General features: G+C 41.5%; 1 protein-coding gene across 1 annotated transcript in view; it reads right to left on the reverse strand.

Moving 5' to 3' along the window:
- The window catches only part of LOC140238204 (semaphorin-5A-like), a 134,440-nt gene that overhangs the window by 46,803 nt on the left and 61,454 nt on the right, over positions 1-26,183 (reverse strand). The window contains exons 6-9 of the mRNA XM_072318141.1: positions 13,375-13,407; positions 8,291-8,399; positions 6,944-7,001; positions 5,789-5,918 (exon numbers count right to left, since the gene is read on the reverse strand). Coding sequence (XP_072174242.1) covers positions 5,789-5,918; positions 6,944-7,001; positions 8,291-8,399; positions 13,375-13,407 — 330 coding nt within the window. The remainder of the gene's footprint in view (positions 1-5,788; positions 5,919-6,943; positions 7,002-8,290; positions 8,400-13,374; positions 13,408-26,183) is intronic.

Genomic DNA, 26,183 nt, shown 5'->3' on the forward strand with positions numbered 1-26,183 from the left:
AGACCCTTGTTCACTGCTTGGGACTTTGGGAGATGTGCAACAATGTTGGTTGGGGGGGGGGGGAGGGGGGAGTTAGAGGAGAGAGTTGATGTTTACAATCTTCCATTTGAATTGTTTCGTTGCCATGACATCATCATGGCATGCTGTATGGTGTCATCTATGGATGAGATGAGGATGGTGCAATAAAGACCTTCGTGACTTACAGTCTTTTCGCACTGGCAAAGGACTAATTTGACCGGAGCATGTTAATACTAAAATTACATTTTTCAAGGCACGGTCTGGAGTTGTTTTCAAATCGAATTATACTTGATTGCACTGGACACTGCCACTCTAAAACACTTTTAGAAATGCATTTGAGAAAAGTGATTAAAAGTTCCCTTGCAAATGTGAAACCTCTCTGAAACTTCTAGGAAATGGAGCAGTTTGTTATGTACTTGGATGAGCAATAAGAGTTGCGCCTATGTTTCAGACCTAAATGACATATCAGAATGTTGCAATACAGGAAGAGTGTGGTTGCTCAGCAAGAAATAAAGTGGGGATGCTTATTTAACAAGAAATATATATTAAAAAAGAAGACAAATATAAAGGGGAATTGCTATATCTCACAGCTTTGGGTCTCTGACTTGAAATTACATAGTGCTTGCCTTTGACTGTGACAGCATCTGCATTTCACATCTGGAAGCATTCATCTGCCTATTTGATATTTTTCTTAGAAACCACTCACAACAGATCTGTGATGAGGCCTTATTTTTCATCAGCACATAATGTACATTCTGGGTTTTTCCTTTTTCACGGTGGATGTCATTTGATAAAATCTTCCCTAATTCAAACTAGAGTGGCCTATGAAAGGGATAGCCAAATGCTCCTAAAATGTTTTCAAGGTAAGCTGCCATTAGATTAGATTCATCTTGATTCACTCCTGAAATGTTTCTCCTACTCTTACATTAGATGACTTCCTCCCCCCCCCCCGCCCCCCAACGAAAAAATCCTCATAGAAACCCCAGCCTATTCAAAGGGGGTAATACCTTTTGATAAACGGCAGAATGTCTGCACAATTATCTACTCAAACCCTCCACTCTCACTCCTAGCAAAGAATAATGAAGTTAAAATAATAATAATAATAATAATAATAATAATAATTGCATTTATATGGCGCTTCATACTGACGTTTCTAAGCGCACTTTGCTACTCATACAAATAGATTAGAAAACACAATAACATTAACAAAATCAGCGTGAACAGTAACAAAAGAAGAAGAAAGAAAAGAAAAGAAAAGAAAAATACATGGGATACAATGGTACAATAATTGATAACTGTGTGCGCCTCCAGGAGAAAAAAAAAAATTACAACTGATTAAACAGGTGAGTTTTAAGAAAAATTGTAAATGAATCGACTGACTTTCCTGTTTACTTGCATTAGTAAAGTTTAAATCTTCCAGTTTTCATCCAGCATAAACTTACTACATGATTTCTATTAACTGGTCTCTAGCAGTTCTGGATCAACTAAGGAATAAGTCTGAAAATTAACTCAAATCTTTTTTTTTCTTCAAAGCCCCACCCCTTTCTCTTAATCCATTCACTCTCAGAAAAATATCGGTGCTAATCAAAAGATATAAAATGAAGGAAAAAAGTGGAAATTAAAGAGAAAGTGGGAACACATAGAGAACAAATATAGAAACACAGAAGCCACAGTTAGACAGAAACTGTCTAACAAAAAGGGAAGTGAAAAGATTGTGATAAGTATACAAACTACTCACTATTTGTGTGCACTGCCATTATTGGCACCTTTCCTTGCCACCATCAACAACAACAACAAAAACAGCAGATCTTATTCATTACACATCATCCATTCTCTGTTGGCCTTTGGGTGGTTGGGAACAGGAGACCTTTGGAAGGATGTGGCAATCCACTTTTTTTAAGAGGATAAACGTTTCGCTGTCAACAGGAACAAAATGCTACAGAGGCTCTTTAATGTTGCAATCCCCAGATCAATGAGCTGGATTTATAGGAAAAGTGCAAATGAATAAATCCTCTTCTTTTTTCCCCCTTTCTTTTTCTTTTTCAAGTGGCACTTACCGACGACATAATCTGCCAGAAAATTCTCGAGATTACAGAGATTTGTCATGTGGTCGTTTAAACTCCTTACCAAAGAGGAATAATGTGCTTTCAAGAAAAATCAACGTAAGCCTCAGATGTAGAAAAGAAGTAAGAATTAAGACATTAAGAGACAAGGGAGCTAAAAGTAGCTCTTTTGATAAAGTCAATGAAAATAAGTGCATGTCATGAAGCTTGAAGTAAGTTATTTAAGTTTACATAGGACTTCAGAAACCACAAGTTATTGTTCCTCAAAAACGGAAAAAACACTAAAAAAAAGATGAGATCTTATTGTAAAGTTACATGGCTGAAGGCACTAACAAAAGGAGTAGGATACAGCAATTACGCTAGATGTAATAAAATAGTGGGGACATGAAAAACAAATTGATTTCAGAAAGTGCTGAATATCTGCATCAGTATCAATATTTGACAGCTAAAAAACATGTAATGTGAGCACTGTGTCTTTCTGCAAACTTAATTTAAAAGAAATGGATTTTAAAGCATTGTCATAAAACAGTTTCCTACCTCCCCCTACATACCCCACAGGCAAAAATTTCAATCATCATGGCTATCATAATCAAATAATGGGAAGGAGCGCTCCTCAATTAAAATATACTGAAATCCATCATAGACCGACATGTTTAGCAGAATAACAAGTCTCTGGAGATAGCATGCTATTCATGGTTAAAAATGACTACTTCTGAAGAAATGAGGCAAAAAAATAAAAGAAAAGAAACTTTGTCAAAGTCAAAAGCAAAGTAGGACACAGTGAATATCGATAAAAACTGATGAAACACCCTCCCTCTCCACCCCACCCTCGTCTCCTTAATTTCAACTCCCTGCAACTCTCAGAAAGAGAAAGCAGTGAGAACAGAGAGAAGAAAAAAAAACAACAACATAGCTGGTGTACAAACAACAAGACTAAGGTTGATGACCGAACGGCCACTGCTAGGTCTACATCAGAAGTTTTTAGTTTGGCGTGCCTAAACTTTCTGATTTGACTACTGCCCCCAGAGTTTGCTTGAAGCCTTAACTGAAAAGAGCTCAATGCCTTGGTGTATTCTGGAATAAATGAGTTGTAGTGCCTACTGCCTGTCTTTTTTTCCTTCCCGTCTAAATTGGCAAGTCTTTTTTTCTTTATCAGAAGACAAGTCTAGAACTGACACACAACTGAAATTTTCCTAGACAAATAAAAGTTTGCAGTTCTTTGGTATCATTTCTCACTGATGACCTGCAATGATGAAAAGTTGAATAACGGCACCATGCAAGCAATACAATATTTCATCTCTGGTAATACAGTTAAAGGTATTTTTGAAAACTGATCTATGCTTCATGTATTTCCACTTTCAAGTTCTATGTCATGTCTAATTAATATGATTCACTGAATATTGCAATTTGTCAACTGTTGTTTTCCCTTCAATTGCATGAATAAGCAAATTAGAAATGTTGATACATTATTACATGATTTCCCATTATTTTGACATTTTTCCTCCCTCCCCTTCTTGTCTTGTTCAGATGACAGTCTCTCATTTGTTGGTACTGACTGAAATCATATTTTTGTTCACCCATTCCAAATTATTGTACACCCCTGGTAGATCTACTTCCATCTCCTGTTCAGGAAGTATACAACAAAGGAACACCTTCTCATTTGATGCAAGATTTGATTTAATTTCACTTCATTTCATCTAGTTAGATTATAATCGACTTTGAATGAAGGGCTCAGAGTTACTTCAAGACAGTTTGGTTGACTATCTTATAATACTGAGTATATGGATAAAATTTGTGGAGCTCATATTGATATAGTCTATATAATTGATACATTTATTCATTTATTTATTTGGTGGAGGAGTTGTAAATATTTCTCCTCCATATTGCAGTGCTGTGATTCTATAATAAGTGTGTGTTTTATTATGTGGAATGGGAGCCATGATTAATACAATGATAAGAAGCATGCCCATATACTGTATCATATGCAATACACTATTATGCAATACATTATCACAGTAGAGACTAGAGAGAAAAGCCAGGGCTTGGATATCAATCATGCAGCAATTATCATAAGTATCCTTCCAGAGGAAAACACCACTTGATTGTGACTTATGACCATTCTCATCCCTACCATCTGTCCAAGTACAGTCGGAACCATTAAAGAAGCTAGAGCTCTGAACATGTCATATGTGTTTGTTCCAAGCGCAATTGAATTCACTTTCACCGTATGCCTAAAAAGATAAAAAGTAATAATTTTGGAAATAAAGTCATCATAAGCCCCCGACTGCACCCCCCCCCCAATAAAAAAATATCAATGACAAATTGATGAAGATCATCTTTGATTGACCAAATTGACCCATTTGATCCAGGATAGCAATCATAGGCCAAAAAAAGAAGAAGATGAACTTTATGAAACCTTAGACTGATTATTCCGATGGGAGAAATTTGGCCTCAACCTCCAGGGGAACCTTTCTTTTTTATGAGGTTAAAGCTTCCCTTGTCATAGACTTTACCCCACAGAAAGATGAATCGATCACCCCACATAAATAATCGACGACAACTGGTCTGACAACATCGTCATCTTCTTCTGCCTTGTCTGGAGTCAACGGGAAAACAAATGGAGACAAAAAAAACACTAGAGGTTTTTCTGCGATCATTATTCTGTAGCACGATTCATCATGTTCTGCAGAAATGCAGGTGTGGATTGATGCGAGAAACATTGTAGTAGCTGTCTCCTGGAGCCACTGCGATTGATGAAACGGGCACACATTTCTTGACATTCTCTGTTTTGGCACCACGACAAGTAGCAGAGAATACCGACTATGACAAACACACAATTTATCCATGAACCAGAAACACAAGCACTGTGGCGGATCCAGGCGGGGGCACACCGAGCGCCCACCCCCCTTTAATTTTTGTTAAAACGAAAGAAATAAAAAGAAAAAGTGGGGTGGGGCATGTGTGCCCCCACCCTTTATAGAATTCCTGGATCCGCCCCTGCAAACACACACTTAAGCAGACAGAGAAAAAGACAGGAAAAAAAAAAACACCTACAGCACCCACCAGCACATAATTGTATGACAGCTTTGAATGCATGGCAAGAAAACAACTCAATGAAACTCACCTATAGGCACCTTGTTTATGAAAAGGAGAAGAAAACATTACTTGTCCAGGTTTGCTTAGGTACTGAGGTGACTTTTGGTCTGAAATAAGGCATGCCACATGTAGGTGCGTCTGAACATGCTGCCTTCTTGCATTCTAGGTGAGTTTCATAAAGTCAATTTCACACCTTGGCTTTTCTTGATATTTACCATCTGCAGTCTTGGAATTCCTTGTGTACTCTACATTCTACTGCCAAATATACTCACTCATGTATACACACACACACACACACACACACACACACACACATACACACACATAAACACAAAAATATTGATTATGGACATATACACATTATCAAGACATACATGCAAGTCCACTAGCAACTTCTCCAGAATTTCTGACTCTGGAGATAAGGGCAAGAAAAAAAACACACACCCACATTTCCATTTTTCATATTCCTTACTCCATAAACGATGGAACAAGAGATGCCTTTCAAAACAAATTACTGTAATTGATTGTTTTATTGATTCATGGGAGGTGAGGGAGTTTCCTGGAAGGATGGGGGGAGGGTCAGGCTTGAGGTTTGAGGCCAGACTACATACCCTTGGACTTGCATTCGGTCTGCTGACCCAGGCTGAAGCGGCATTGGGCTGGAACTTGAAGGGGCCGTTGAATGCCTCATCTATCGCCTCCAAGGTGTAGGCGCAGATGGCGGAACCATGGATGCTGTTGCTATGGGGATGAAAGAGGCGGGGAGGATGAAAAGGGTCAACACTTCCTGTTTGTTCAAAAAGCGATTTTCTAAAACTTCTAAACACACAACAAAAACTAAATCAAGAGTCTGCACTGCGTGATCACTTCTGATAACGTCACGGTGCAGTGCGTACACGTACATTCACTCCCAATTTGTGCAATACAGAAAGAAAATACTGAAAAACAAAACAACAAACTGATGGAAAGAAATACAAGATAAATGCTGAGAATCTGTGAATGACAACAGCAAGGTTGCATCCTTCAAGAGAATTTCCACCTAATCTGATGGATAAGCACCAACAAGAGTTAACAAATTCTGCACCTATCTACCATTTTGCAACATGAGCTTTCATGCGACAGATTGAAAGACACAACAACTTTTCCACTCCTTGCGAATATAAAAAAAAGAGAAGACAATTGTACAACCCTGAAACATGATCAAAGCTTAGTAAGGAAGCTTAATAAAATGATTGATGTCTGCTTAGTGATGATGAAATCCTATCCTTTTTTTCCCCATCCTTGGGTACAAGGACTTTGGGGTTCAAACTTTTAAAGGTCCAGTTTACCTTTGGGAGCAGTGATTTCAAAAATGTTCAAGATATCACATTTCATGCATATGTGTAGGTCTGTTGTATCATAAAACATCCTACCATATGAAATATTTGCAATAAAACCTAAAATATAAGGAGATATCAGGGTTTTTCTCAGTAAACCGTAACTGTATACGGTTTAGTCTGGAAACATTTTTATTATAACTATTGTTCACATTTTGTGTATTTAACAACACTTAACATCGATTATACGGATTCAAATTTTGACAGTGGTTGTTTCTATCCCTAACTCACATTTCAGAACTATTTTAAAGCACTAATGCTTTCATCTGCAAATGGTAAATTATGCCTTTAAAGAGGGATCGCATCAAAAAAGCCGTGAATGTCACTGGCATCAGTGCATCATTCCGCATTAGAGACTTCCTTCTACCTTTCGGCAGCAAGTAATCATACCTTGGTGTTGAGAAGACGGTGAAGATGATCCCCGTCTCATTGTCGTAGTGCGTGCTCTCTGGAAGGGAAGAAATTCGAGAAATGTAAGAAGTTGACGTCATGGAAGAAACATTACGTCAAGTCTTCCCAGTGAAACATATGATTTGACACTGTACAGCACAAATATTTTTTTTCCTCCCCCCCCCCCCCCCCTTAAGAACTGATTGCCAATAGGCATACGGTACATCGATATTACATCATAAACTATGTACAATGTAAGATAGTGAACACTCTGTTAATCTGACATCAATATGATTGCAACTCTGTTAATCTGACATCAATATGATTGCAACTCTGTTAATCTGACATCAATATGATTGCAACTCTGTTGATCTGACATCAATATGATTGCGACTCTGTTAACAATGGTTAATCTGACATCAAAATGATTGCAACTCTGTTAATCTGACATCAATATGATTGCAACTCTGTTGATCTGACATCAATATGATTGCGACTCTGTTAACAATGGTTAATCTGACATCAAAATGATTGCAACTCTGTTAATCTGACATCAATATGATTGCAACTCTGTTGATCTGACATCAATATGATTGCAATTCTGTTAATCTGACGTCAATATGATTGCAACTCTGTTACTCTGACGTCAATATGATTGCCTCATGTAATTCGCTTTCCTTCCAAGTCTCTCTAGCAACATTCAATCTCCCTTTTTTATTAACTGCCTGCATTGTTCATGTCATGTCGACTTGGGAGCCCAGGTTGGAGTTCACAACAAAGTGGGGGAGAGAAAAAGGACGTCGAAAAGAGGATGCACTGACAAGATGGTCAGACAGATTTTGGCTCAGCGTAAACAAGGCTTACATCCTACACTTTTTTTGCCACAACACAAAGGCGGCAGCCAGCAATGTGGCTGCGGCAGTAACGCCGCCACGGTACATGAAATCTCTTGGAAATTGATGATGTTGCATCGTAGAAAAGGGTGCATGATTAGGGATGGCGGTGCTATGAATACATGAGACATCTTGATGACCTTCAAAAGTACCAGTACTTAAAATGCTGCACCTTGACACTTTTTACATCCACCATGTTGCAACAAATCCTTTAAATCTCCAAATAAATTGAATATAAACCACCCTTCCCTGCATATAGTCCCTCTAAATATCTGCAAATTGCTATAAACCAAATCATCTTTTGCATTCAAAGCATGTTATCATGATATATTTTCATTTTCATCAATACTTAGTATATCCGTGCAAGTACTCATCATACTGACTCCCTATACTAGTGATTTAACTACTTCTGCTACTACTACTGACACGCTTGCTGTAAGAGAATTGACTTTACCAATTTCATTAAAGGAGAATGGTATCTGCCCTGGGATGGAGCAATTGAGGCGGGCCTTGCGGAAGGTGGTCCAATTCTCCTCTAGCAAGAAGTGTCCTCCGGTGTCACTCTGCAGTGGGGGGGGGGGGGGGGGAAGGCAGGAGGAAGGAGAAGGGAAGGAAGAGGAAAACATAAGGCATGTCATTAGCATCTCTCTTCCGGGATGAAGCCCTCTGCTGACATTTAAATCCTACCCAGAGCTTACAATGTAAGTCCTCAAAAAAAGATGTTTTACCCACAATGAATCTTTGCCAGGGTGTACCAATGGATACCTGCGATGGCGCTGGGGGAAATGGTAATGGCGCAGTGCCTTTCAAAAGAGCAGCACAAAGTGTGGAGTGGCTACCCTGTGTACATATAAGACTGCACATCACAATCACTATTAACAAATTCTAAGTTAAAGAGAGGATAAAGAAGATCACAACATGACTGGAAAGGAATATTTACAACAGCAAATGAAAATACAAACTGAATATTCTTTTCAGATTTTCAGCTGAATGATCGCTGAACTGTATTTTACTTGTATGTGCAACCCCCTCCTCCCCCTCTCCCCCCCTCCCCCTCCTCAATTTCCTTTGAAGTGATGCCCATACATCACTCAATGCATCATGGGTGTCATGTCATGTGAAAGGCGGTACTTCCCAATCACCTGTTTCACATTCCCCTATAACATATTGCTTTAAAAAGAGTATTTTTTTTTTTTTTTACCTAGCACAGCTCAGACGCTTTAGCACTCTCCCTCTCTCTCTCTCTTCTTCTATCCGTCTTTCTCTTAAATTCCTTTTATTTTCACATCACAGACGATCATCTCAAACTCCGATGTGCTAGGTGAAAAGTCACATGAAGGTTGGTGGTAAAACATGGGTTGACATGCCATCAGACAAATGTATGGGCAGAGAAAGTGATAAAGGGAGGGAGAGAAAGGGGGGGGGGGGGGAAGAGATGTGCTATCAGGCATTCAGGGGATTTTAATGCTATTTTCTTGACCTTCTCCCAGATGCTGATCCAAGCCAAACACATAGTGGCATTAATTGCAGATGTGAAGGGATGCATCTGGTTGTGCAAGACGGACTAATAGTGCAGGGATTTATCTGCTGTCTGTAGAGAATGGGCTCGTGTCTGTTTTGTGTTACTACAGACAGAGGATGATGGGCGACATTCTGAATGTCGGATCTGTGTATACCATGGATGGTCCTGAGGCTCTGATAAACAACAGATGCCAGCCAGCATGAGATGGAATGAGATGGGACTATGCAAGGAATGGTGAAATGATTGTCAAGTTGACGTATTAAAGCTGCCATAAATTTTTCATTATCAACACTCTTCTCTCTCCTTCCCCTTTTTTGTTTATTACGGTACACAAGAATTTAATTTTCCACCCTATTCTACCACAATAAATTTCTGACAAAGTCTCATACTATGCTCAGTCATCTTTTTTTTTTTTTTTGGTTCATATCTAGTTTTCATGCCTGGTACTTTCCACTTATTTACATTGCTTGGGATCTATCACTTGTAAGGTTCTCAAATATGTAAAACAAGTACTCACATTCAATGAAATGAAATAAACAAAAATTATCTAGACCTCTCTCTATGATTAAAAAGATGGAATGACATAGTCCATCAGAACTATTATGCAGTTTTAAAAATAAAACTCTAAACATACTGTCAGATATGAGACATTAAACTTCTTAAATAAGCTTTGTTTTTGTTTTATCAGATATATCAATTTAATTCATAATACATGTCCTGTTGATTCTGTAACCATAGACCATACTTTTACCTTGCCAGTGGCAATTAAACAAAGACAGAAAAAAGAAGAAGAAAGGATGAAAATGATGAAACCAAAGAAAAAAAAAAGAGAAAAATATCAAACAATGTTAAGTAGGTATGCCATCACAAAGAGTGCAAGACCACCTCCCCGGATTGGCAGAAAACCAAACTCGAAACCAATTTCTCGTTTGGTTGCACCTGGCATGGTTTGATGGTTGACTAAGATTTGAAATTTCATCGTATACGTGCCGTACTGTAGCACAGACTTGAATTGTGACTCTGCCGGGGCTGCCAAGACTCCTGGCCAGTCAGTTCAACAACCTCAAATCAAATCGGAGCCCAACGCAGCACTACTTTTGAGCAATATTAGGTACCAATCTCCATGCATAAAAGAAATTGATCTTGAGGCAATACATCAAGAATACAAATTGTAAAATCCCTCTCCTTTTCTTTCTTTCTCCACCCCCCCCCCCCCATTTCTCATCGGTCAACAGTGTTATCGCCAGAAGACGACCTTGTGTTTGAACAAAAGTTCTTCGATTCTCCCGAAGTGTGATTTAGCGTCACGTAATCCAATACAAAATTTCATTTCGAGCATGAGCGCCTGTAGGGAAGAAACATGAATGTGGATTGGGATTTTTCCCTTGGATACATTTCAGGGCAAGACGTAATTCGTGTAACTGTAGAATTCAAATTCAGAATAATCACTCTTACTCATGAAATGTTAGACTACATTATGAATTAAAAAGTAGGCTACACTAATAAGGTCCTTCTTGACTTTTTTTTTCTTTCTCCCTCTCCTTCTTCAAAGATCTCCAGGGTAATGCAAAAGTAGTTCTTGCAGAACGGTGTGTAATTTCCAGGTGCTAGTAATGCCATGAGTGATGGTATATCCACACAGAACATTTTGCTCTGAACCAATCCATGTCAACTCTGTAAATATGACCGTAAGAACAAGGGATAACGTGATGGATGACAAGCATGGAATAGATTATTTGAGCTATGGGCGCAGTGTCAGTCTTCCCTTATGTTTGAATACAGCATTGTTGCTTATCAAGTGTGAAGGGGGATGAGCTTAGAGGAGTGGGGGTACCCTGGAGAGAGAGATACTTCCTACACCGTATTGTAAATTCCTGCCAATAGCTCGATTTCTATCCGTATCAGCAAATCACATCTGGAAAAGAAATCAAACTAAACTTGACCGAGACTTTTTTTCCTTGCTGCTGGCAGTCTGTATTTTCCCCTCTTACTGTCCCTAGTCTTGTTACTTCCCGAATTCCCATCACTTCCACGGCATAAAGTCACCATAAGTGGTCCTCCGCAACAGGAGGCGATGATGGATTGACAGCTTAACAAGTTCACATCACAAGGATCAATAGCTGACTCTCAGACCGAGACAATTCATATTTTTCACTGCCATGGCTCACCCTGCTGTTTGCATAGTCTCGATCCCAGACTTTGTGTCCATTAATTTTCTCTCCCAACCTCCGAACTTTGCCCATGTCAGACAAGCAGCATGACAACAGAGCATCTGTTGTGGGAGTGCCCTTTGTACAACACCATGAGCCACAGATATTGCAGCAAAAAAAAAAAATGTATGGGAGTGTGACGGACCTGCAGCACACTGCATCATTTGTTTCAGAGATGTCCCCATTCAGAAATGAATGAGAAGAATAAGAAGAAGATCCCCCTCACAAAAAAAAAACAAACACCTCTACATCTATAAAGAGACTAACATGCCAATAACTGTTTCTTAGCACATCACCCTACCATAATAGATATTTGACTGGTCTAATGAAATGTATCCAGTTTAATTGGGCATGACAATTATGTCATTCATTCTCTATTCATTAGCAAATGCAAAGAAGTATTAAAAAAGTCTGGATGACAGGCTATATCCCTATTCCATTTCTAACTCCCCCTTCAGGAGCTTGACGTATTCAATTTCAATACCAGTACCAAAATATATGGGCTAAATCTGTGGCCTTTACACCCCTATTTCTACTAATTCATGACTTCTGTTTTTCTCTCGTGAACAGGTTTTTCCTATACCAAGAGGCTAATGGTAGAGTATTTTTGTATTCAAATTGTCATCATGAGTTATGGAAGACCATCAATCACCAACGCCCAAAACTAGCAGAGAATGGAAATGTGTGAGAGGGTAAAAAAGAACAGCACTTCCGTTCTCAAGGACTAACTGCTTGTAAGTGAAAAGAGCTATTAAAAAAAATAATAATAATGAGCTGAGTTATCGAGCATGAATTGATGGAAATCACTGGGGGAAATTAGTCCAAAGTAGCTTTTAATTTGATACTTGTTGAATTCTTATTCTTTTTTCCCCCTGGAGCTAAATATTCACGGAGATGGTTACAACTCTTGTAATACTCATTTTTGTTGTTTTTCTTCTTTTCATTAAAAGTAAAGAGAAGCAGTCAATCAGTGAAACCTCTCAACAGGACATGAAGTGGACAATGATACATTGTAGGAAGGTTATCTCCGGGAATGTGACGGGCATCATTCATCTCCAAAGTACGTCAGAAGGGGCCTAGCTGCCCCTTTGTCGCTACGCTCGCGCAGAGGCTAATTGTCGATGATAGGATCTCACCCCCTTAACTATGACGCGCGTCCACACAATGCTTATTTCAAAGATTGGACTTTTGAGTGAGAATACCACTCGATGATGAAACTACTAGAGAAACAAAAGAAATACATGCACACATATCTAGTGATAAACCCGATCATGATGCCGTTAGTAGTGTTCAATACGCTCTTCAATCCAGAGGGTGAGGGGGAATAGGGTTCACGGAGAGGTCACACTAACTTTCGCGATCGCTGATTATTGCGTCCATACGATGATAAGTTATAAATGGATATAGAAAAACCCTGAGAAATGTTGCAGTTTTAATCATTGACTGATCTTCAAGATATCTAATTTTTCAGTGCATCTACAAAGTACTAAACTATGAGCTGATCATAAAGTTTAAAACTTGAAGTTAAACTAGAAATTTAGAAACATTGTGTGAATGCAGCTATTGAGAACCTATCAATACGGATTGCTCTTCTAAGTGAAAGTGGATGGATGATGAATTCTGATGTAGAATTTGAAGCTGGTGAATCTCTGGGCCAACTACAGCATCGGTCAAATTCCCACACAGAAATTTGGAGTATTTCATCTTTTTTTCATAATTTGTTCAAGTAAATTGTGCTTTATTCAGTCCAATCAATGATTTTAAAAAATGTTATGATACTACAACTGTAAGAGAAACAAATCTTACCTTACAAACTCTGGCAACTCTTGAATAGATAATCTGTAAAAGAGAAAGAAAGAAAGAAAGAAAGAAAAGATACATTAATACCTTCTATAATAAAACAGAACATATACCAGGTATAACACATGTAAACTTTTTATTTCCTTTATCCTCCATCATAAAACAACACACACACACACATGGACAGAAATACACAGAACATTTCAGCCTGCTTGACAAAGCTGATTACTGTCTGCTGAATGAAAAAATTGACATGAATGCAATCGACTTCTGAATGTCTGAGAAAGTGCAAGCCACCGTGCAGCTAATGCCAAATAAGCTGTTTATCTCACCATGGGGTAGATCGATGACATTGTAATGGTTAAAGTCGTCTGGCCACAAATCCAAATCAAATGAAGGGACTTGTGCCGCAAAGAATACTCAAGATAAGCCCTTGTGGTGGCTGCAAATGTAGCCAAGTGGTGATTTTTTTATTTCTTTCATTTAATAAGAAAAAGATAATTGTTGGCACATTCTGCCTCAAGTTTGTGTATCCATCTGGTTTGAGCTGGGCTTAACTGTCAATTAACAGATAAAAGGACATAACTTGATGAGAGTGCTGGGTGGGGCGGTAGTGAGAGGAGGGGTGAGGGGTCCAGATCGACACTGTCTGCATTTATCTAACTTGAGAGAGAGAATCACGTTTCAAAACGCGTTTGGAACGGTGTTTGCGAACGTGGTTTGAAACGCGATTCTCAGGGTGTAGCGTTTATCTAACCATCGTACAATCATGATTCAAGTGTTGTCACCGCGCAGCTGCTTTGCGCCGTTTGACCCAGGAAGTAAAGGTCAACTGCATACCACAAAACATGCCTCATCAGTCACACACAAATAATGGGTAGAGAGCACAACCGGAAACAGCTGGGATTTGATCTTTAGATATAAACGCATTTCAAAACGGCATTGCGGTTTATCTACTCACAGAACGGCGATCGTGGTCTCAAATGCATTTCAAAACGCCCTTTGAAAGGCATTTCAAAACGGCATTTCTAAATGCATTTGAAAACACGGTTGCATTTATCTAACCCCTGAAAATGCCTCAAACGCGTTTAGGATCATGATTCTGCCTCAAATTTTTTTTAGATAAACGCAGCCACTGTCTTACCAGGCTTGCTGCTAGCCAATTATACAGTGTATCTTCCAGAATTACAGGTCAGAGTGACCAAAAGATTTCTCCAAGATGCACACTAAACAAATGTTTGCATTGGGAATTCCATCAATGTTTGGTGAACTGCAAATGTATGAAATACAAAACCATTAGCAATTAGTTACTGTATATGCCACATATTTCTTGGCATTTTTGATTTACATGAAATGAGTCTATTGCTATTCCTGAATTTTATAACAGGTGAAAATATAGATTCTGATCCCGACACATATGCAATGTTAGCGAATTAAACTACTCTCAAAATTGTTGGGAAGTCCTGATTCGCAAAAACTTTGACTAGATAAATATATTGGTGTAAACATTAATAGTATGATTCACCAACAAACAAAAGAAACACAAGCAAAAAGAATAAAAAGATAAATTCATCTCCCACTTATGTATTGTCATGACAATTGAGCCTTGGATCTCTAAGTCCAAGACCGTATGAAAACAGTGACAGAAGGGGAAATCCGGCTGCATGACACAGTGACTTTACTACCCCATAAATAGCCCATTACCAAGCAAAATGTGTTTGCATCATCCCCCTAAAAAGGAAGAATGAACTTCAGAGTACAACATCAAAAATGAAAAAAGAAGCCACAACAACACCAACTAGGCAAACCATATTGCAAGTTTTTCTTTTTGCCAAAGGTAAGTCACGTTAGACATGTTGTGTGGCGGACTTCTACTGCCCCTTCATCCTTTGATCCTCCGCTAAACATCCGTTTCCTCTCTTCTATCCGTTCTCTCTCTCTCCCTCGCTCTTAGCCCTTCCTTCCTTGCCGTATCACATTGCAGACGCCTCAGGAACAGATAAGGTGTGCGGGATGGCCCACGGCTTAGCGACGCAATGCCTTTCCCCCTCCCCCACATCCTGCGACTTAACCTAGTACAGGAGGTTCCCAGCAAGTCATATAGGGCCTAAAGTGTGTACCAACTGGAGCCCAAATGCTCAGTCATTTAGCTGTGTTTCAAGTAAGTTCTACTAGTTCTAGAAAGTGGACAAAATAAACCCTACTGCAGACAAAAAGTGTAGAAATTGTAGTAGAGAGGAGTTGTCCAAGAATGACATAATGGGCAAGAATTTGTTGGAGAGAAAGGAAAAAATAAAAAGAAATTGATAGACCAATCTGTTGGCAGAGACATTCCTAATGGTAGGATGTCTTCTACAATTTTCAACAAAAATGGGCAAAGGACCAGCGAATTGATGACATGAAGACAAAGTCTTTGATGTTCGTAGTCATCTTTGGTTCTGTAAAATGAGGAATGCTCACATGCATTTTAATCATTTTGCGAGAGCCAAGATTTGTGAAATGAATATGTGTAAAGTGGTGGAGTAACATGCCCACTTTACTGTATAGATAGTACTGGCGGAAAGCTGGAATATAGTAGCTTTCATACCAAGACATGTAATATAAGTTTATGGAGCAACTTGCCCATTTTAGTGTACATAGAGTTTGTAGAACCAGAAAGCTGGAATCTATTCATTACCACGATACAATAGCTGCTTGGTACACAGTTTATTATATAGTGCCACCACGCAACCTAAAGGTTGAATGAGTTTATGAAACAAAAGAGGTACTGCCACCCTACTTGAATAGTGGATTTAGTGGCAATGACTGGACAGTGGCAATGACTGGACAGTGACTTAGAGATAGAAAACCACATAAAAGTGGCTGGTATTGTTCTATGTTACTTTGAAGTTTGCCACCTTGTGATGCCGTACAAAGAACCAGAGTACAGCATGCATGTAGAATGCTTTGTATTAAGTTTCTTTCTCAATCTCCCTCTCTCCCTCTCCTATCTCTCCCTCTGCCTCTTTGTCTCTTTCTCTCTCCCTTACCATTCATGGTCAGTTTTTGTATAAAGTTTTTGTATAAAGTTTCTTTGAGAAGGGTTATAGTCAGAAAAGCTTAGGTATGCTTCAAGAGATGAGTATTATGGGATAGTAGGAGCAGGCCCCTGTACATAGTATATATTGGAGTTGATACTTCTGTTCGGAGTCTCTCTCCCCAAACCCTGTGAAGTGGAAGGACGTGTTCCAGTTTCTCCGAGACCAAGCTGTTATACTTAAATGTTTTAGTGGAGAAACTCAACCTTTTGCATTTATACACGAAGTTCCGTCCTGACATAACCAAGTCATGTCCAGTGTACGTCAGTTCAAAGTTGATAAGATGTTTCGAATGATATTTTATGGACGCTTTACTGGACATTCGAAACGGTCTGTTATCATGTTGGTCGACCTAAGGAAGAGTCAAATGACTACTTAGTGTTTTGAGGACCAGACATGCAGCTTTCGGAATGTGCAGCAATCCCGAAGTAACTTTCATTTGGACATGGACCCCCCAACTGTATGTGTGAGTCAACTCAACGCAGAGATGTCTTCAAGTCATCATTCGCGGCTCCTCTTCACTTCATGAACTGAGCGCTCCAACGAGATTCGCCATCAGTTAGCATGTTAAGTCGACCGCGAGAACTGTATTTGTGAGCATTTTGCGCGAAAATTGTATGGTAGTGCATGACCCAATCCCCTTCGCTGAATATCAGAATGGACTTATATGTGAGTACATTCTTATCTCTGTCATTCGTATTATAGGAATAACTCTTTTTATGATGCATGGTTAAAAGAGACCAAACTGGTTGCTGTGATGCGTGACTTTGAATAAATCTCAACACCAACAAGGTGATTAATGTAATCCAATGTGTACTACATTGTCTTTGTCACTGCTTTGACGCCCACATACTTAGTTTGTTTAATGCTTCTGTGTGATATATCCATTTGGATGAAATTATGTATTCGGGGTGAGAATAAGCCATCCTGACAAGTGACTTTATTCTACACACACATACATTGTATACACGCTAACACCCCCCCCCCCCTTACATAAATTGGTGTCAGGAGTGGGATTGTCAAAGTAGGTGTTGAGATCTATTTCATGAGTCTGCAAGTCATTATATTTTTGTACATTTATTCTGCCACAATTATTGTGAAGCACTACATCTCGCAAGGTTGTTTTGGAGTTAATTGGTCAAGTGTACACTGAAAGACCAAATTCAAACATAGAAAGATTGTTCTGGTCAAAGCAGTAGTAAACCCGCTACCGACAGGCGACAAAGTTGAAGGAGGGTATACTTGTTTGATGTAGTGGCTGTATAGTGGCACATGCATCTATGTTACTTTTATGTCCATGCTTTGATTTCGTGATTTTACATGCTTGAGTTCGAGTGATAGTTTGAGCAATAGATTGGATGCATGTTATTGGTCCTCAAATTTAGATCTTTTTGCTGACAATTTAATTTCGAAGTGTTTTTAGGACTTTTTGGTGGTAGTATACATACACTGCAATACAATGAATATAAGTGAGGTAACTCCGGTGTCTGAAGGGGCATCACACTCCACACCTTCATCTAGTCAAGGGGCTACACCTGTATTGACCCTCCCGTATATTCCCATGCACATTACAATTCCAATCTTTTCTGGGAGTGATCTAGATTCCTCTTTAGGGGTAGAGGAGTGGATTGCGCGGGTAAAGGCTGCATTTAGGGTATGGAACACTCCAGCTGACCAGAAAGCACAGATAGTCATTCATCACTTGGCTGGAGAGGCTCGACGGGAGGTGCTGGTGCTAGATGAATCTGTGCGGGATGATGCTGAAAAAGTATTTACAGCTCTACGGGAAATACACGGGGACAAGGAAACCGCTGCGTCGTTACTTAACAGGCTCCACTCAAGGGTTCAGAGGAGGGGAGAGGACATGCGTACATTCGCACTGGCGCTACAGGAGCTGGCCCAAAGAATAAAGCGCAAATACCCAGCCTACCTCCCAAAGATGGACGATATTCTGTGTGGTTGCTTTCTCGAGGGCTTAAGGCAGGGAGCAGCGAAAGTGGCCGTAACGCGGTACTATCGCCGGGACGGAGCAGCAAGCTTCGCAGCGTTGAAGGAGGAGGCCAGGCGTATTGAGGAGGAGGAGGAAGGAAGTGGCAGAGGAGAGACCACTGCACATGCGTCTGTCTACGCTGTGCATGGCGGCGCCTCAACAGAAGCAAGAAGCAGCGATGCCTTGGTGTTGCAACTCGTAGAGGAAATGAAAACTCTTCGCCTGGTTGTTACCCAACTCCGCCAGCAGATTGGCCGTGGAAATATCAACTCACAAGGGGCCAGAGGAAGAGGGAGAGGAAGAGGAACCCAAAACTCCAACTGGGATGAAAATGGCCGACCCAGATGCTTTCGTTGTGGCCAGTTTGGTCACATGGCTCGAGAATGCCCACCCAGGCCCGGCCCGCCACTTCAGCATCCCAATACCGACCCACAAACACCACCACTTGCATCAAACAGCACTAACCAGCTTTTCCACCAGGGAAACTAGAACTCTCCGGCGCCAAGGGCCAAGCGGCGGAGACCAAACACCAAGGCCCCATAACGACTGAACCCACCCATCATATCGTTGGAGAGCACCTTTTTGCCACTGCCAAGATTGAAGGTGTCAATATCTCCTGCATTCTTGACACTGGCAGTCAGGTATCTACCATCTCAAAAAGCTGTTTAGAGTCACTGCAAATGCACCAAAACAAACCGGAGCCGTTGCCATGGTTACGCCTGAGGGGTGCAAATGGCTTGGAAGTGCCGTATACTGGGTGTGTTGAATTGCAAATGGAAGTCCTCGGCAAAGACTTGGGAAAGGTGAGCATGTTAGTGGTTGAAAAAGCTCCCTCATCGTCATCTCCATGTTTGTTAGGGATGAATGTGATTCGTTTGTGTAGCATGCAACTTTTCAGTCCAGACGGCAGGAAACATCTCCAGTCAAGTTCAACGGCCAGCAGCGCAGCTTGGAAGCAGGTGCTATCTGTGGAAGAAGAGATGGTCAGCCCCAGTGGCGGGTATATGGTACATCCTGCATCGAAGCGTGTGCGACTGAAGGCTGGATGTGAACAGATTGTGATGGGGATATGTCGGGCAGTCCAGCAGAAGGATGAGCTGGTCGGACTAGTGGAGGCTTGCCACTCAGGTAACTTACCAAACGATATACTGACAGGTCGCGCGGTGGTGACAGCAAGAAAGGGAGTTGTGCCGGTTCGAGTTATTAACCACAGCCACAGTGATATTTTCATAGACCGCAGCACTCAACTTGCAGTGCTACACACTATCGGACCTGACGCAGTGATGGGAAGCCACCAAGTGAATCTTGAACAGATTGATAGCGAAACACTCCAGGTGTCGGTCTCGCAGCCGCCCTTCCCCGATGATGTGGTATCCAGCATTGATGTGTGCACAGATGGCCTGACGGATACACAACTGGAGCAGACAGGACATCTGTTGGCTAAACACCATCGAGTGTTCTCCCATGGAGAGAGTGATTACGGGCGAACCAATCTCAGCACCCACTCTGTACCAACTGGCGATGCCCCACCACATAAGGAACCATTCAGGCGTATTCCTCCCCAGCTCTTCAAGGAAGTGAAAGATCATCTCAACAACCTTCTGGCGAATGAGATCATCCGAGAGAGCTCGAGTCCCTGGGCATCACCCATCGTCCTAGTGAAAAAGCGGGACGGTACTCTACGTCTGTGTGTGGATTATCGCAAATTGAATGCGAAGACAAGGAAGGATGCGTTCCCCTTGCCCCGCATCGATGAATCTTTGGATGCTCTCGGTGGTGCCCAGTATTTTTCCACGCTGGATCTCGCCAGTGGGTACTGGCAGGTGGAGATGAAGGAGGAGGACAAAGAGAAGACAGCTTTCACCACGCCCATGGGGTTATTTGAATTCAACCGTATGCCATTTGGCCTCTCCAATGCCCCGGCCACATTCCAACGGTTGATGCAACGCTGCCTGGGAGACCAAAATTATGATACTCTCCTCATATATCTGGATGACGTCATAATTTTCTCACGTGACTTCGACACCCACCTGGCCAACCTGGACAGAGTTCTGACTAGACTGTGGGAGGCTGGACTAAAGGTGAAACCGTCCAAGTGTCATCTGTTCCAGAAAGAGGTGAGATACCTCGGGCACGTCATCTCTGCTGACGGCATCTCCACAGACCCCGACAAGTGCAAAACGCTAGAGGACTGGCCCCAACCTCAGAACGCCAAGGAAGTCCGCATGTTTCTCGGCTTTGCTGGCTACTACAGACGATTCGTGAAAGACTTCGCGAGGATTGCAAAGCCTCTTTTTGCCCTGACTGGCCAGCCTAAGAAGGGAAAGAAAAAGAAACATGCGGCACCCCAGCAATTCATATGGACAGATGAGTGCCAGGCAGCATTTGACACACTTCGACAATGTCTCATGTCCTCCCCAGTACTTGCCTATCCAGACTTTCGCCGGCCATTCAAGCTGTACACCGACGCAAGCAACCTTGGTCTGGGAGCCGTACTTTCTCAGGAGATAGATGGAGAGGAAAAGGTAGTCGCCTATGCCAGCCGGGGCTTACGGAAAGCTGAGCGCAATGATGCCAACTACAGTGCCTTCAAACTTGAATTGCTGGCACTAAAGTGGGCAGTCACAGACAAGTTTAAGGACTATCTTCTCGGCTCGTACGTTGACATCTACACAGACCACAACCCCCTAGTACATCTTGACACAGCGGGCCTGGGAGCTACTGAGCAGCGATGGTTAGCAAAACTGTCAAACTTCGACTTCAAGATCCACTACAGACCAGGCAGAGTCAATGCGAATGCAGATGTTCTATCACGACTTCACCCTCAAGAGAACACAGTGCACGAAGAGGATGCGATGGATGACGTCGAAGTGTTTCAGACTGAAGTCGGCGCTGGAGATGAGGGGACGTTTGTTTTACAAGGTGTGTCTGTGGAGGAGATGATGAGGCATCAGGCAGAAGACCCAGACATCTCTCGAGTGTTGGAACACTTCCGACGAGGAATGAAGCCCACACCAGCACAAAGGAGGGAGTACAGCAACACCACTCGCAAACTCCTTGACCAGTGGGATAGACTCTCGTTAGAAGCTGGTGTCCTCTATCGACGACGGTATAACCACCAACTAGAGAAAGACGAGCTGCAAATCCTCCTACCGAATGAACTGCATGATATGGCCCTACATGCATTACATAATGAGATGGGTCATTTTGGGGTGGAAAGAACGGTAAAACTGGCAGAAGAGCGGTTCTTTTGGCCGCAAATGAGAGAAACCATCAGTCAGTGGTGTTTGCGATGCCGAGAATGCACCCTCCGTCGTCCACAGCCGAGTATGATGGCTCCACTCGTTCCAATCAAAGTGTCAGCACCTCTGGAACTTGTTGCCCTCGACTTCCTCACACTAGAACGTTCAGTTGATGGATATGAGAATGTTTTGGTAATAACAGACCATTTCACTAAATTCTGCGTAGCTGTTCCCACTCGAGACCAAACTGCAACAACGACTGCTCGTGCTCTGTGGAGGAATTTTGTCCTTTGCTATGGCTTCCCGCAAAGCATACTCACCGACCAGGGAGCAAACTTCGAATCCAAGCTGATCAAGGAGCTGTGTGAGTTGTATGGCGCAGAGAAGAGGAGAACCACTCCATACCACCCTGCCGGAAATGGGCAATGCGAGAGGTTCAATCGAACACTCATCTCCCTGATCCAGACTCTGGAGAGTGAGAAGCGTAGAAGATGGCCACAATATCTCCACTCACTAGTGTATTCGTACAATAACACCGCTCACTCATCCACTGGTTTCACACCTTTCTACCTCCTCTTCGGAAGGCATGCTCGCCTCCCACTAGATGTCTCCCTTGGTATCGACAGAAATAGCAACCGAGGCGGTGATGTATCAGACTGGGTAGATGCTCACCATGAGGAGCTACTAGCTGCACACAAACTCGCAAGAGAGCATCTGTCGAAGACGGCAGAAGTCAGGCAGCAGCAATACAACAAGAAGGTGAGGGATAGCCCATTGCTCGTGGGAGAGCGAGTTCTGCTCAAAAACCATGATCCCAAACGGCCGAAAAAGATCAACGACAAGTGGAGACAGAGCCCATTTATCATTGTAGGGAGGCCAAATCCAGATCAGCCTGTGTACAAAATAGTGCCAGAAACTGGTTCAGGTCCGGAGCGGACGGTACATCGAAACGAGATAAAGCCATGCCAATTTCTGACGGAGGAGGAGGATGAAACAAGTCAAATGGCTCCAAATCGGAAAGACACACCACGTCCCCCACATCCCCCTCATCACCCTGTTCCCGCGGATAACACACTACCCAATCCCCCTCTTCTGGCGGTCTGGCAGCCTCCATCATCTAGTGGTCCACCCCAAAATGCAGACGCTGCCTCGCATCCACCCTCTCCCCCAATGCCACGGTCCCCCGATAGGTCTATAGAATTACCCTCTCCCCAACTCTTGCCCCCATTAGAGCAAAGCCCACAGCCAGAAGTACGGAGATCAGGCAGGTCTACTTTAGGGGTACCACCCATGCGATATACAGCTTCTGACTACATTGTAGAGACAGAGGAAAGGCCCGTTGTTTTAGGTGTGGAGTGGCTTGCCTCTGGTGTCGCAAGAGCACAGAAAGAAGGATGTTTGGAGAGTGACACAACTGAAGCTTGGTCTGAAAGCCTAGCCAAGTTAAAGTTGAGGTTGTAATACCATGCATATTATTGTGCTTAAATTGTTATGCTATGTGTACGTTTGAAGTTTTAGAACTCACAAGAATAGAGTTTATTACTGTCATCTTTAAGGATGGCACGAAGTACTAACATATTAGTATTTTGATACCGGAATATACAAGTGTATACTGTTGAGGTAGATAGCAGGAGATATAATTGTATACCGACTATCATGATTAACATAAATGATGAAAACGATAGTTGTGGTTTACATGCTACACGCATTACACATTCAGTGTGAAAGATGCAACAACACTGATTTGTTTGTTGAATTCTAAACGCAAGAGGAGGAGAGAGTAACTTTGGATTTAATTCATATGTACCTCATTACATGTATACATGATGTCTCTTCAAATTGACCCATCTGACTGTGATGGGATAGGTTTTTGGTAACCCTCCTCTCTCTCACTGTATTGAAAGGAATATTGTAAATAATATATTCTGTGTATTGTGTACATTTTGTATATATGTAAATAGCAATGTAAAGAAGATGCATGGTATGCATTATCATCATGACGTGGAAGTCATGATTCCTTTAAAGCAGGGAGGTATGTAAAGTGGTGGAGTAACATGCCCACTTTACTGTATAGATAGTACTGGCGGAAAGCTGGAATATAGTAGCTTTCATACCAAGACATGTAATATAAGTTTATGGAGCAACTTGCCCATTTTAGTGTACATAGAGTTTGTAGAACCAGAAAGCTGGAATCTATTCATTACCACGATACAATAGCTGCTTGGTACACAGTTTATTATATAGTGCCACCACGCAACCTAAAGGTTGAATGAGTTTATGAAACAAAAGAGGTACTGCCACCCTACTTGAATAGTGGATTTAGTGGCAATGACTGGACAGTGGCAATGACTGGACAGTGACTTAGAGATAGAAAACCACATAAAAGTGGCTGGTATTGTTCTATGTTACTTTGAAGTTTGCCACCTTGTGATGCCGTACAAAGAACCAGAGTACAGCATGCATGTAGAATGCTTTGTATTAAGTTTCTTTCTCAATCTCCCTCTCTCCCTCTCCTATCTCTCCCTCTGCCTCTTTGTCTCTTTCTCTCTCCCTTACCATTCATGGTCAGTTTTTGTATAAAGTTTTTGTATAAAGTTTCTTTGAGAAGGGTTATAGTCAGAAAAGCTTAGGTATGCTTCAAGAGATGAGTATTATGGGATAGTAGGAGCAGGCCCCTGTACATAGTATATATTGGAGTTGATACTTCTGTTCGGAGTCTCTCTCCCCAAACCCTGTGAAGTGGAAGGACGTGTTCCAGTTTCTCCGAGACCAAGCTGTTATACTTAAATGTTTTAGTGGAGAAACTCAACCTTTTGCATTTATACACGAAGTTCCGTCCTGACATAACCAAGTCATGTCCAGTGTACGTCAGTTCAAAGTTGATAAGATGTTTCGAATGATATTTTATGGACGCTTTACTGGACATTCGAAACGGTCTGTTATCATGTTGGTCGACCTAAGGAAGAGTCAAATGACTACTTAGTGTTTTGAGGACCAGACATGCAGCTTTCGGAATGTGCAGCAATCCCGAAGTAACTTTCATTTGGACATGGACCCCCCAACTGTATGTGTGAGTCAACTCAACGCAGAGATGTCTTCAAGTCATCATTCGCGGCTCCTCTTCACTTCATGAACTGAGCGCTCCAACGAGATTCGCCATCAGTTAGCATGTTAAGTCGACCGCGAGAACTGTATTTGTGAGCATTTTGCGCGAAAATTGTATGGTAGTGCATGACCCAATCCCCTTCGCTGAATATCAGAATGGACTTATATGTGAGTACATTCTTATCTCTGTCATTCGTATTATAGGAATAACTCTTTTTATGATGCATGGTTAAAAGAGACCAAACTGGTTGCTGTGATGCGTGACTTTGAATAAATCTCAACACCAACAAGGTGATTAATGTAATCCAATGTGTACTACATTGTCTTTGTCACTGCTTTGACGCCCACATACTTAGTTTGTTTAATGCTTCTGTGTGATATATCCATTTGGATGAAATTATGTATTCGGGGTGAGAATAAGCCATCCTGACAAGTGACTTTATTCTACACACACATACATTGTATACACGCTAACACCCCCCCCCCCTTACATATGCACGCAGAAGTTCTTGTTTACCTTATATGAGTCGAATGCCAGTGACTATCTACGACAATTTCATGCTGCCAAAAAGGCTGTCGGCTCCAGTTCGCAAAAATATCTTGCTTTTCAGTATTTTCCATTGTTCCCCACGCTGTTTCATATCTTTGATATGAGGAGCTTTTTTTGGCCTCTTTTTATTTCTTTGACATTTTGGAGCATTACTGACTTTTACTTAGTGAAAAAGCTTGCCTGCAATTAAGGCAAATTGTCTCAATTTTCCCTCCCTGCCCCTGAGAGTGATTTGTACAATTCACACACGCATGATCGTTTCACTACGTGATGGATGTCACCTCTGAAACCATGAGACAAAGTGGGAAAAAAAAAACACCTCTTATTGAAGCACAGAATCACGACATAGACAGATCACAGCACTGCAATTCGCCCAACAATTATTTGTATTCGATGACAATTGTAGGATTTGAAAGGGAAAGTTATACGAGAGAATGACAAAGAGAAAAACATGCCGCCTCCAGCCACTGCTCGTAGGTGATATAAGTACGTTAAATTAAATCTACGGAAACACAAAATTCTTTCTTCAAGTCATACTACATCTCTTTTTTTTTTCTTCTTTTTCAAGAGGTCAGTCATCCATCCCTTTAATCATGGGATGATTGTCACAATTGGGTGAATACATAGTATTATCAGGAGAGCAGATATGGCTTCTAATGCAATGGCAAAATCTCTGCCAGTGGATTGCGGTCCTAGGGGGACCATTCTTCTTGCTTTCTTTTTTTTCTGTGTGCGTGTGAGGTTCCCCTCTCAGTAAGTCACAAAGCAATGGCACTCCAAAGATAATTTGATTTGTACATTCTAGTAACTGCAGAAAACGTCATGCAGTAATCAATAAAACCTGATATAAA

Source organism: Diadema setosum, chromosome 14 (genome assembly GCF_964275005.1).
Source record: "Diadema setosum chromosome 14, eeDiaSeto1, whole genome shotgun sequence".
Classification (NCBI taxonomy): Eukaryota; Metazoa; Echinodermata; class Echinoidea; order Diadematoida; family Diadematidae; genus Diadema; species Diadema setosum.